At 31.2% G+C, this 13968-nt stretch overlaps 3 protein-coding genes across 3 annotated transcripts; all 3 read right to left on the bottom strand.

The window, feature by feature from the left end:
• Window positions 1-1713: 1713 nt before the first annotated feature.
• LOC119671671 (peritrophin-44) lies at window positions 1714-3241 on the bottom strand. Its single transcript, XM_038082415.1, has 2 exons — window positions 3153-3241; window positions 1714-2881 (listed from the first exon to the last, which is right to left on the bottom strand). The coding sequence occupies exons 1-2, from the start codon at window positions 3160-3162 to the stop codon at window positions 1824-1826; spliced, it is 1068 nt and encodes a 355-aa protein (XP_037938343.1). The 5' UTR covers window positions 3163-3241; the 3' UTR covers window positions 1714-1823.
• A 3719-nt stretch (window positions 3242-6960) lies between these two features.
• LOC119672292 (peritrophin-44) lies at window positions 6961-8256 on the bottom strand. The gene is made up of 2 exons (XM_038083308.1): window positions 8145-8256; window positions 6961-8031 (listed from the first exon to the last, which is right to left on the bottom strand). Exons 1-2 carry the CDS (start codon window positions 8149-8151, stop codon window positions 7010-7012), a joined length of 1029 nt encoding a protein of 342 aa, XP_037939236.1. The 5' UTR covers window positions 8152-8256; the 3' UTR covers window positions 6961-7009.
• A 2991-nt stretch (window positions 8257-11247) lies between these two features.
• Window positions 11248-12793, bottom strand: LOC119668895. Its single transcript, XM_038078572.1, has 2 exons — window positions 12695-12793; window positions 11248-12614 (listed from the first exon to the last, which is right to left on the bottom strand). The coding sequence occupies exons 1-2, from the start codon at window positions 12761-12763 to the stop codon at window positions 11325-11327; spliced, it is 1359 nt and encodes a 452-aa protein (XP_037934500.1). The 5' UTR covers window positions 12764-12793; the 3' UTR covers window positions 11248-11324.
• Between the last annotated feature and the right edge of the window lie 1175 nt (window positions 12794-13968).

Raw genomic sequence — 13968 nt, 5'->3', positions numbered from 1 at the left:
AACTGTTGTTATAGCACTGAAGGAGTTTATTTAGAAACTAATATAAATTTGTAATGCCTTCAAAGTACTTTCTGTCAACAAACAAATCTCTCGAGCGTCTTGGGACCCACGTCACTGTTAACAATTATGAGTTTGAAGTTGTGAAAGACTTTGTTTATTTTGGAACTAGTGTAAACATCAAAAATGACGTCAACCTAGAGACTCAACGAAGCAACACTCTTGGCAACAGATCTTACTTCGGACTAAGTAGGCAATTGAAAAATAAAGCCCTCTCTCGACAAACAAAAATCACGCTCTAAAAATCACTTATCAGGCCTGTCCTGCTGTAAGGTGTAGAAGCTTGAACAATTACCAACAGTGATGCAAAGACGTTATTAGCATTCGAGGGAAAAATTTTTCGGAATATTTATAGTCCCTTACGCGTTGGCGACGAGTATCAAATTAGATGAAACGATGAGCTGTATGAGTCCTTTCGCATCTTCGGAGTGGGTGGCCAACGATTTAAGGGCGCTTGATACTGCCAACTGGCGACAACAAGCAAGTAATTTGGCTGACTGGCGGAGGCTATTCAACGCGGCCAAGGACGACTCAAGTCTGTAATGCTCAGCTAAGTAAATAAGTAAGGTTTCAAATGTTCTAACTACACAAGAAGACCTTTTTGATGTCTTTACGCACTTTATTTGTTTATTATAAATATATTTTCGGGGTAATAAATATATATAAACCACAGATGTCGATGATTACTGTCATTGTGACAACACAATGTCTCCGCCACAAATTCAATTTGGTAAACCTGACATTTATAATCCAAGACTTGATAATTTAAGTAGACGTTGGACTTGTTCATTGTTATATTATTGTCATGTATGATATGTCTAAGTTTTTAGAACAATTATATATTAATATTTTTAAATTATAAATATTTATTATTTATAATAATTTTAATGGTTATGATGGTTTCAATATATTTGTAATAAATCTAAAATGTCATAGAAAATTTAAATAAAATTTTTGATTTAATTAATGAAGACATAAGTATTTATACATATGTTTAATGTAAATCATTCAATCATCTAACATGCTACACAGTTTTTGGAAATTATTTTCATATCATAACTTATCGACTAAAAATTATTTGCACGGTGCTAATCAATTAATTTAAAAAATTGGTTCATAAAACTTGTATCAATGAACCGATGAATTCCAGAAATGGTTCGATTAAAAATTAAATCAGTAACATGTATTCGAGCCAAATGAGTAATAAGTTTGAAATATCTTGTTTTGTGATAATGTCAATGATAATAACAAAGTTCAAGTTCTTGATAAGCAAACATGTACGGCCAAACGATATGGCTAAAGTTCTTCTACCGCGCGAAGTTCTCGAGGCGGCCTATGACAAGTGAAAACAGGTTCAATGAGTTGTGAAATAGGCGTGTTGTTTCTAATCTTCAGTATTTGTACTGAATGAATTTCCCTACAATCATTATTGGCTATTGTTTATCTCAACTCAGATATGAAACAATAGCAATAAATTATTCACTTAATTAGCTTGCATAAAAAATCCAAAAAAGCAAAGCTTGCAATTATATTGGTTCAATGTAGTGGTTATAGTGGTTCAATAATCTATGAATTCTGGGAAATTATAAATATTTTATTTTTAAAAGTAGATTTTAATTTTTGTACTATGTTTTTTTATTAAATACAAAAGATTAGTCGTTTTGATCTATTTATTTCTTTGAGTAAAACTAGCAAATGTATATTTCCCATCACCAAATAAAATTTTATGTATTATATATTATATAAATTATGTTTACAAATTGCATTTAAGCTTGGCAGGCTACATAGTTAATATTCTGTGGCGTACAACCCTGCGTACGTTCATCGAAGAAGTATTTCGATGGGCATGTACCACTGCTAACAGCTTCGCCGTTACTGCAACGTGCGTATGATGTACAGTCACCAGCAATGTTGACATATTTGTTACCCATGCCTTCGCAACGATCCAATAAACATTTAACATTTAAACGATCTCGGCACGTCCAGTTATCAGGATCGAAGAACAGGCCTTCGTCACATTGAATATGTTTTGGATCACGATCCCGACTGCCATCAGCTTTCTTTGCGCAAATATAATAACCACTACATGAAACGCCATCAGGGAAATAACCATAACGTGGTTCAGCCTTTGTACCGCAAATGGTACTTTCTGGTTCTGGTTTTTTGGCAGATGGCAAACATACAACTTCATCTCTAGGTACACATTTTCCTTTTATATGATCATAAGCGCTGTCTCTGTCACATTCATATAGGGTAAGTACACCACCACTGCATTGATAATAATTCACACATTCATCTTCATTGGCGAAAAATGAATTATCTGGTACTGAACGACAAACTGGACTGATTGCTGCACTTTCTGGTTTCTTAGGGCACGTATATTCATGTGGATATACGCAAGCGGATTTCTGTGGACTGAATACTAAATCACTTGGACATTTTGCACGTATTTCGGTGCCATTTTGGCAGTAAATGTAACCATTGCAATTATTGCTATCTGGCAAGAAAGCACCATCATTTTTAAGGGTACAAGCAGTATGTGTATCTATTTTGTTTAGGTAGGGACAATCGACTTCATCTTTATACATACAGCGTCCATTATCTTTATTATAATAAAGACCAAGTACGCAAGAACCTTCTTCTTTATCTTCACCACCTGGCGTTGTTGAGCAGCGAACCCAATTTGTGCAAGTTTTAGGACGCAGAATTATGGAACCAGGTGGCATAACAGCACATATTTCTTCAACACTTGGTGTTTTTGTTGTATTCACATTGGCAGCCGTCAATCCGAAAAGTGCTATAAATAGCACTAATAAAGGTTTGGCTATGAAAGAAATAATTTTAGAAAATAAGTATTTTCAATTAAAAAAATGTGTTTTAAATGTTTTAAAGTCAGAGACACGATTAATTTATATTTTGATTTCAATAATAAATTGCTGTTCCATATATTGTATAATTTGAATAATTGAGTTTTTCTTATTAATTTTTTTTCGAATATCATCACATACGATAACATAAATTTTATATTTAATTAATTCAATATTTCATGAAATATTATTCCTTGTTCTTGTTTTTTAATTTTTTCACTGACTTACCAAAAGTCATCTGGGATTGTATATTTTTAGTATTCCTGGTAATATATTTCAGATTTTTATTTCAGTACTTCACAAATTGGGAAATATAATTCAACTGACAAAATTTTCATCAAACTTCTTTAAATATGAAATTTTTGCTTAAAAACTCTTCATTTTTATTTTGTATAGAAATTAAGAAAGAACTTCTGATAAAAATTCAATCAAATCATTGAAAATAAAATACAAAAATAAAAATTCACAAAATTTTTATATCACAATGTTCTTAAAATCTTAATGTACGCATCTATTCTATCAGTTCGCTTCCATGAGGGGAAATGAGTATTGTCATCGATGATGTACTGCATTGTATCTATGTTGTTGATCTGTTATAAGATATAATATATTTATCTGATCAATGTGATTTTTCCCTGTTTTTGCAGTTAGGCCAGGAAGTATTTAAATTATCTACAGATTCTAGCGAAATATAAAAGAATTTCCAATAATTCAATTGATTATTCATTAATGATATGTTTTTAGTAATAATTAATATTAATAATCAAATATATTGGACAGTTTCAAATACATTAACCAAAATATTTCATTAAATAGAGAAAACAAAGAAATTGTATTATACATATAAATAAAAATATATTATTGAGATTATTTGAAATAACATAGTATCGAATAATCAATTTATTATACATATGCAAACATCATTCATACCAGGTGTATATTAGGGTTAGCATTCGCACATATGAAGTAAATCCAGGAATTAATAATTTGTTAACAATATATATATGACTAGTAGATGACCCGGCGAACTCTGTTCCGCCTTAAAGGCAATAAATAAGCAGTTTTTTTTTAATTGGAAAAAATACAAAAAAAAAAAAATACCTACATTAATCATTCATAATTTATTTGTGTATTTTAGTACACATCGCAAATTATCTATTTGTTGACCTCTGTTGTTCGCTCGACCTTCAGTCCTTAAATTTGCAGTATTTCGTATTCTTCTTGCATTACGGCTTTGTCGGGAAAGATTCGATCGTCTTGGTCGTGGCATTATTAAAAAACTAAAAACTCAAATGTTCAACCATACCATACATTGTAATTGTTAATTATTTATTTTGTTGAGTTTGCAACAACCAGGTAGTTTTATTGATTAAAAACGATATTTATTGCAACACAAACTTATATTGATCTAATACAACTTTTAAAAACACATTAACTAAGTTATAGAAACTGTTAAATTTTAATAAAATATTTTCTTATATCAAAAATTTGAAAAATTTCAAAACCTACTTTGTCGTGAACGGGATAAACAGGTATCCTATGTCCTTCTCCTGGCCTTAAACTACCTCCCTGCCAATTTTCAGCTAAATCGGTTCAGCCTATATCCTTCTCCTGGCCTTAAACTACCTCCCTGCCAATTTTCAGCTAAATCGGTTCAGCCGTTCTTGAGTTATAAGTGGTGTAACAAAAACACATCTTTCTTTTATATATATAGAAGAAGATTAATATTAATCATATATTTTAATATTTATATTAAATTAGTATAAGTCTATAGAACTAATTAAAATTAGCACTAAGATTTAGAAATAAAAGATGTAATTGGTAAATACTTAGCGGAATGAGGCTTACAGCTGGTAAACGAGTATCATAATATTCTCACCAAGGTTAGGTTAGGTTAGGTTCAGAAGGCGCGGATGACAGTTGTCAGCACTGCCACTCGGAGGAATAAATTGCCTATTGTGATGTCCTCAAAAATTTTGCCAGGAGAGGCGAATTACTAACCTTTGTTATCCTTGTTAAGCCATTTGGGTTTCCAGATGAAGTTGAATGGATCCGATAAATTTACTTTCGTTATCTCCAAGACATTGAAGTCGCCTTGAAAACTTTGTATTCGATTTTCTAGAGATCACAACCAGATAAAATTGTTTAAATATATTGTTAATATAGTCCCAGTAATAGGAAAAAATTATCACATATAAAAAATTATTTATAATAAATAAATGCGTTATTTTAAAATAAAGTTAAATAAAAACTAAAGGCATAAAAGTAAAACTGTTATGCCTGTTTTACTAATAGGCATAACAAATTGTAACATCGATGCTCATGAAGATCTAAGGGTTCCAAAGGTCTAACAACACATAAGAAATAGAATAATTTAAGTTAATTCTATGATTTTAGAAAATAAGCAATACAGTATGACATTGCATAAGTCAACAACTATTATTATCGGAAAAGAAGTGTCCTGAAACATCAGAATATATTATAAAGTTCACACTATTATAGAGAGTACATCTTGCCATACTAACTTCGTAGAACGGAAACCCAATAACGGAATTTAATTTGAAGTGTATATTTTTTCAATTAAAATCGTTTTTGAGGAAACAATTTGTTTAAGTGTGAGTATCGACCCCATTTTCCAGGTTTACTGAAAGCATGTACCCTTCATTATTTTCTTATTTTTCCAATTTTTCTGATCATCTGATTTTTGATCGAGCTTGCTAAACATATTTACCATTTCGATATTAATTTCCATTGTCTTTAAATCTTGTTCTTTTCAAAGATCTGTTTGATTGCTTCATGTTCTATTATGTCTTCTTTATTAAAAAATACGCGGAAAAGACAGTTTTGAATGGGTTTTAAACAAAAAATAAATTGATTGATGGAAATACAATTATGGGTTTTTAAAAGATAAAATACTAACGTCATTAAAGTCTTAGTTTTACTATTGATGAATGGATGACGAGTCATGGAAGATTTAATCAGAATATTTTAAAATACATGACATCGTTTGATGCTCTATGAAATTGAAATACATGGATATAATTAATGATGTATGCTTACAAGAATGTCCGTTTGGCAAAGAACATACATTTAAATAGTATGGCGAAAAACACTTATGTGATACTTGACTCTATACTTCCTAACAATATGATATGAATCACTTGAATCATAAAATCATGGATTTGTCCTCACTTAATTTTTCACAATTCGTAGCTGGAAGTAATTTTCTGAAATCCCTTCCAAGAGTTCCCCTTAATCTCTTTAGCTTTATTAATATTTCCTAGAAATGTAGTTAAGGATATTGAGTTGAATGAAATAATTATTAGGTTTGTAGTTTGGGACGCAAAACAAATTTTGACTTCTGTATATAGATTTTATGTTTCAAAACATTTGCAGTTAGATAAAATTTGCGTTGGGAAAAAACTATTGATATTGATTTGTATCAACTCGTGATCACATCTGATCAGGGCACCCCTGATATACACTACAATAATTTCTGAATAATTGGTTTTCATTTAATGAAATAAGTCATTATTGTTAAATAACTAAATTGAGAACTCGAGAATTATTACAAGGCTAATATGAATGAAGTTTCGAAAAAAATGTAATATCAATATATTTATTTATGAATGGACTCTATTACCATCAATTGCTTAGAAATGTTTCAATTCATTTTATCTTCCAAGAAGCTCAAGGAATTATAAATAAGGTTAAGGAATGCGGCATGTGGCTACTATGGCACTGATAAAAATCTCAATATCTATCGCAATACTGTTTTGGAAATAAAAAAGAAAAGATGATTAAAATAATGGTTACAGAGAATAGATGATGCTTGAGTGTCTTACTAATTCATTGAATAATATTCACTGATAATAATTGGATAACATAAAATGGAGGGTAAGTGGTGGTCTTCGTTCTCCTCAAACTATTTAATATAAATTAAATAATGTTTGTTTATTTTGTAAATAATTTTCGTTCTATGTATTTTATCATTTTTAAATTTCTTTTTGTTTGTGTAAAACTATTAAAAACAGAGTTTGCTCTTCAATATTTATTTAAAATATTATATTTATTTAGTATGCAAATTATGCTACTGGAGCGGTACAAATGACATAATCAGGTCTACTTTCAACGCATGCTTGATAAAACTCATCGAAATATGGAAATTTGGAATTAACATCAGAACACAAGTAACTGGCAACAGCTACACTGTTTTTACAATAACTGTAGCTTAGACAACCAGGCTTAGCAACAAACTCCAAATTAAGATTTTGACAACGATCTTGACGACAGGCAGTTTCATAAGGAGTCACACATTGTTGGTCCTCTTCATCAAAGAATGTAGCAAATGGACATTTACCCCAAGTACCAAGTGTACCGGTTGTCGGGCAATTATAGTAACCAGCGCAACTATTTGGATCTTCAACATAAGCTGGTCCGCCTGTGGTGCATACCGATGGATCTGGTGAAGGAGTGGCATCAGGAGTAGTTGGCGAGCCTGAGCATGGATTTCCATCTACGCAATTGCCACTAGACTTGTCATATACACCTGAAGAACAAGTACCCGCAATTCCGCTACCATCTACACATCGTAAGAATGCTCCACAACTATCCGGATTGCCAACAAATTTGTTATTTGGCACTAAACGGCAAACTGAGTCGGCTGAGCATGTATATGTATTACTCCATACGCAAGAAGTTGTTGAAGGATTAAATACTTGACTTTTAGGACAGCTGTTGCAATTTGCTACACCATTCAAACAGTAGCAATAGGTGTTGCAATTATTGGGATCACCAATATACTGAGGTTGATTAATGTTAGCACAGACGTTCTCTACTGTAGTCCGGCATTCTACATCGGCAGCATAATTACAAATACCATTTGCAATATCAAAAAGCAGGCCATCTTTACATTTGCCGGAAGCTATTACAACGCCACCGGAACAATAACCCCAACCCTGACAGTCACTCGGATCACCAATGTAACCGGTTGAAACATATTCGCAAGTCTGTGCCATTGTATAGCCAGCATTTACCTGCTGTTGTCCAATTAGCAAGCAAATTACAAGTAAAATGCCTGTACAGGCATTTTGGGTTAGCTTCATATCTGGAAAATGAAAAAGATAGTGTCTGAGTGAATGATTTTCAAACTTTAAAAATATTTGCCATATAAAATATGCTCAATTTTTTTAAACTCTAACACTTCTACTTGGATCTCACCTTTCATTACTATGCCTTTTTTTATAAAATATCCTATATTCCAATATTCGTTTTGTATCCGTAGTGAAGAACACCTGCAAATCTCTTTAGTGTTCCAGCAACTGATGCCGACTTTTAATCTGTCTCCCCTTTAAATATGGCGCTGAGAACAGCATTAATTGAAATTTAGCCATGTTTAATATTAGATAAACCTCCGTCGGAACTGAAATTGGAAATTAGTACATGTTCCTTATCATTTGTGAGATTAGAGTTTACCGGGAAATATAAATCTTCGTTGTGCTTTCTGGTATTTTAATAGATAAGAATGCTTTGAAATAATTTTTATTAGATTGCTTACAACTATTAATTGATTTCTGCAATGTGTAAATTTTCATCTTACTTTTTCATAATTACTTTTTATTTTTTTGTTGAGGTGTTCAAGATAAAAAGTTGAGAACATATTTTCGTAGCTATTTAACTGGATTAAAAAAGATACGTCATATTTTTAAAATAAATAAAATAAAATATATAAGTTCAACAAGTTGGAAATAAATTTTATTTCGTATAAAAACTACACAAATTGATTTAATAACATAAAACAAAAAAAATATATCACTTAATAAAAATTTATTTTGTCGCATTCAAATTAGTTCCCATCAAAGGCAATAAACAATGACAGTCTTTTTATATATACGGATTAAGATGAACCCTTTAACTTTAACAATCGATTTTTTTTGTGAAAAATTCCGGTTATAATTGACTCAAAATATCCTTGTTTAAGTGATACTGTTATATCTAAGATTAAAAAAAGAAGATGCTATATCAAATGAATATAGCATTTGGTTAAGCAAAATTGACAACTGTTCAACCATAAGTTTTTATCCAAGATTCATAACATTTGATAAATGATTCATTCAGCACTACTCGTACACTCAGGAGACCAAAAGAATAATCCAAATAGTGACACAGAAAGCACATACTTACTTAGTTACTTGCAGTTGCTTTTATCAGCCAACCTCGACCAGTGGCCAGTTGGTAGTACCAAGCACCCCCAAATCGTTGGTCACTTGATTCTGCCACCGAAAATGCGGACATCATCTACTGCGTTTTACACCAGCGGGTACTGAACCAAACACCTTCCTAGCCGGACTGCTTTTCTCTATTCGTACGACATGAACAAGCTAGCCAAGCCGTTGAATTTTTATACGCTTAACTATGTCAATGTCGCTGTATAGACCTTCCGAAAAATTATTATCTCAAATGCTTCTAAAGCCTTCTCATCAGTGTTAGTTGAATCTGATTTTTATTTGTCGAGAAAGGGCTTCATTTCTCACTTGCCTACTTAGCCCGAAGTAACATTAATTGGCAAAAGTGGCTTTGATATTTGCTTTTTAAAAGAATCTTCAGTAGTAGAAAAAAGAAAAAGTATAATTAATTATTCTTAGCTTAAACTTCGTCCAATTTCGTTTCCATGTCGGGCGTTATTCTGCAATAGCCGTGTTAATATAGCTCCTTTTGAGTCCCTGGATTCCAGTGCTTTGGGTGAGATTACTTGCAAGTGGGTTTTCAATATTGTCTATATTAAATGTATATTAAGAACTATGTTATACTACATGTCTATACTATGTGTTATGGTATATGTAATAACATATTATTATATTATGATCTATTTCTTTGTTATTAATAGAACTGTACTCTATTGTTGCACTTTTGTCCACTTAACATTCTCAAAACGAAATTAGTCATTTTTCATTACAATGATAAGCTGCCAAAATTAGTTAAATCATTTAATATTATTAGGTTCCAATGTTCACATAAACAATTAAAATAACTCTCAGCTTAAGTGCATATAAATCTAATAATTTAAATCAAACCACTTGAATTATTTCTGTACTTCCCATGATTTCTATCAATATTTTTAATTAGTAATAAATAAATGTGAGAATTACCGACGACCTAATGTTTAAAAATAAATATATTAAAATTTCGTAATATTGTGTAATAAATAAGGTATATAAAAATAAATTTTTAGAGATAAAAATTATTATTAAAAATAAATTTAAGTAAATGCTAAATAGGTATTTAAACTATAAATAGAATTAGTAGTAGCAAGACTTTGCTTACTTATCATAAAGAAAAATCATTTTATATTCGGAGAGTATTGAGGCAAACAACGCAATAACGTGGTTTAAATATCAGAAGAACTCATTTGAAGTAGATTATTTGATAGAAGAACTAATTATTTTTACTTCTTATTTACTAATAAGTTTTTACAGTAAATTTTTGATTTTATTTTAATTACACTTAAGATGTCTGTACTTCTGTAGATCTTGATGTCCAGTTTTGATTTTAACGGATATTTGTTTCGCTCTCATCCCCCTTTCTCTCTTACATTCTGATTTTCATCATCTACAGGATATTTTTATTCCACTCTATCGATTTATTGCGACTTTGACTTTCGACGTGGATTATGAAGATAAGAGTGCAGTTATGTTAACAACTTACTTCCACATTTGGTTATAAAGCTCCATCATTTGCCACTGTGAAATGCTGGTACAATGATTTTAATCGTGACCGCAGTTCGCTCACTGACCTCACTGAAATTAATGAAGGTCATCCGAAATCAGTTTTTGTATCAAAAAAGATTGATGCTGCAACCTATTGTGAGCTTGGGAAAACCCTAGTCTTTAGTTCCTAGTTATACCAGCATATATAAAATATTACACGATCTTTTAGCCATAAGAAAAGTTTATTCTCGTTGGATACCCATTATTTGACAAAATCTTAAAAGGATTCGCTTGTCGATTGTTGCACACAAATGCTCAAGAAGGTTTTATATTCAGTCCTATTTTATAAAGGACTTTATTCGGTGTTTCTTTAATTCTTACAGATTATTTCATCAGAATTAGATTTTGTCAGCCCATTCATACGGAAAAATGTATATATTAAAATTAAAAAAAATTAAATTAATTAAAAAAATTAATTAGTAATTTTTCTAAATCAGACATTCACATATTTTGTATTTAAAAATATTAAAATAACATGATTACAATCAAACTATTAAAAAAATATATAATTTTAATTGAAATTTACAAAATGAATATAAAAAAAATCTCTAATAATTACTTGGAAACCATTATTACTGAGAAAAATCTGATTAAATATCTGATGATTTCAATTAATTTTCATTTGGAACTATTTTCATTTTTGAAAACAATGTACGTTTTCTGCAGTATCACAGAACTCCGCTTTCTGATCCCAGTATAATCCATTTGGACAAGAAGTCAAAATTGGCATGTCTAGGATGCAAATAAAATATTTGTTACAATCTTTGGGATGTGGCAAATATGCTTGCCGACTGCTTGGACACTTAATGGTTTGTTCTGCATTAAGATCATCACGTGGTTTTTGTGTTGTCCAAGAAGGAATTCCATTTGTTGTTACAACAGTTGTCGGTCTTTCAGTTGTCTCGAATGTTGTTGGTCGTTCAGTTGTCTCGAATGTTGTTGGTCGTACAGTTGTCACAAATGTTGTTGGTCGTTCAGTTGTCTCGAATGTTGTTGGTCGTACAGTTGTCACAAATGTCGTTGGTCGTTCAGTTGTCTCGAATGTTGTCGGTCGTTCAGTTGTCTCGAATGTTGTTGGTCGTTCAGTTGATGGTAGTGTGGGAGTGGTATTTGGACTATATGTGGTATAAATTGGAACACATGTTGTAAGTGTGTAAATTGGTGTTGTTAGTGTTGTAGGCGGAGTTGTTGTACGTGTCCAATCTGTTGTAGGTGTTGTAAGCGGAGTTGTTGTACGTGTCCAATCTGTTGTAGGTGTTGTAGTGGAAAGTTCTTCCCAAGTAGTTCTCGTATTTTCTTCTGATCCACTAAAGCATTGAGCTTCATTACTTATTTCACATTCCATTCGTTTATAATTCCAAAGTGTGCCGCGACCGCAATGATGTTCATGTAAGTGTCCATAAGCACAAATAAAATATTTGCGGCAATTTGTCGGATGTGGCAAGAAATAAGCGCCAAAATGACGACACACAATATGATTTGTATCATAATCAGTCATTGGATCTATAGCTTGACCATTTGCTATATCAAATGCTACAAATATAGACTGAGAATGTTCTTCTGTTTCGGTATTGGAATTCACTGCATCTCCATTAACATCATTATTATTATTATCTACAGCCTGAGCTGTGTCTTTATCGCTATTGTTTGCTGCATCAACCTCAACCTCAACTTCATTTTCATTTTTGTCTTCAGTGGTATTTTCCATATTTTCAACTTCGTTATTTATTTCGCCAACATTTTCAGTATTAATGGTTTGTATAACACATTTTGCATCTATGGGAAGGTTACACAATTTGCGCTCATTATCGAAGTGCAGACCTTCCGTGCAATATTGCAATTGTGGTACAGTATTACAAATAAAATATGCTTGGCAATCAAAAGGACTCGAAACCATTTCACCGCTTCTCTTGTCTTTGCAGATCTAAAATGTAAATAACTGAATTAATTTACTGAATTAATATGAATCTTATAATATTCATTTTTTTTCTGTACATTACTTACATGTGTCATATCGAGTATACCAGCTGCAAGGCTGCATAATGTTAAGAAAATGGCCAGATGGCGCCACATTTTGAATTTCTAAAATCTACTTGTTTTAGTTCGAATCACGAAGCGATATTCAAGTCAAAAGGTATGTATGACTGTATATATACAACTGATTGTTCTAGGGTGTGGCAAACAACCTTTTATTAAAACATGAGTTATATTGTCTTTATTGTATTCAACATCACTCCTCTAATAGTTTTATCAGCAGAACAGCTACATTTTATCTTAGCATATGAGTTTTTGTACCATTTTTTCCATTTTGTTTATTACATTTATTTTCAATAAAATAAATATTTTCTTATTATATCATTTAAATACTTAGAGATAAGTAGCAATTGTACTACACAGACATGCATCTCGGCATAATATATTAAATAGTGTAGAACTAATCCCGTGATGAAATAGTAACAACTATTTGAACATAGAAGCTCAAATTAAAATGGAAAACTTACTTCTTTTTAATTTTGGATGATTTTTTTTCAGAAGTGTTGAAAGAAACTAACATCACTTTAGTAAATAGTTTTTACTCCTAATACAATTATATAGCAATGGATAATTGAACTCTACTGTGTTCAACAAGCCATTAAAGAACTATTTAAAATTTGATCATTTTAAAATTGTATCTATGATTTATGAAAGATGAATGGATGGTGACATCAGTTCGCAGAAACATAACATCACTCCATAAGCAGTATCGGTACATCGGTAAGTGATGCCACATTGTTAAATAGTTGTGGGCATAATAGCCTCATGGAGTAGTGCTCCGTTAATATCTTTTACTGAAACACGATGCTATGATGTTATGATGATATACAGTGTTGTGCATAACAAAAGCAACCAAAATTTGCCCATCATATAAATAAGTTTTTTGTCTACTTTTTACTTTTCAATCAAAAATCTAAATACACAGTTTTATTTGTTATTGTATTAGCTATTATAAAAAAACCACAAAATCTACAATTCTTCATAACGGGTTAATTAATTCACACAAATAATAAAATATTGCGAAATGCGGCTGTGCAAAACAATAGCAACTGAGACAAGATCAATGATAGATCTATGACCAAAGTGCATTCTAGCAAGATATTTTTTTGATTTTTTGCATTTTTATGCTGTGATTTATGTTTTTAAGCAAATTAGAACATAAACACAGAATAGTTCAATATTAAATCAGGTAATGGAAGTACGTTTTTATCATGGCTCGTGACACGTATACTTTGAAGTTTAAA

This window comes from Teleopsis dalmanni, chromosome 1 (genome assembly GCF_002237135.1).
Source record: "Teleopsis dalmanni isolate 2A chromosome 1, ASM223713v2, whole genome shotgun sequence".
Classification (NCBI taxonomy): domain Eukaryota; kingdom Metazoa; phylum Arthropoda; class Insecta; order Diptera; family Diopsidae; genus Teleopsis; species Teleopsis dalmanni.
Note: the sequence above shows the minus strand (reverse complement) of the source record. Positions and strands in the feature narration are given on the sequence as shown.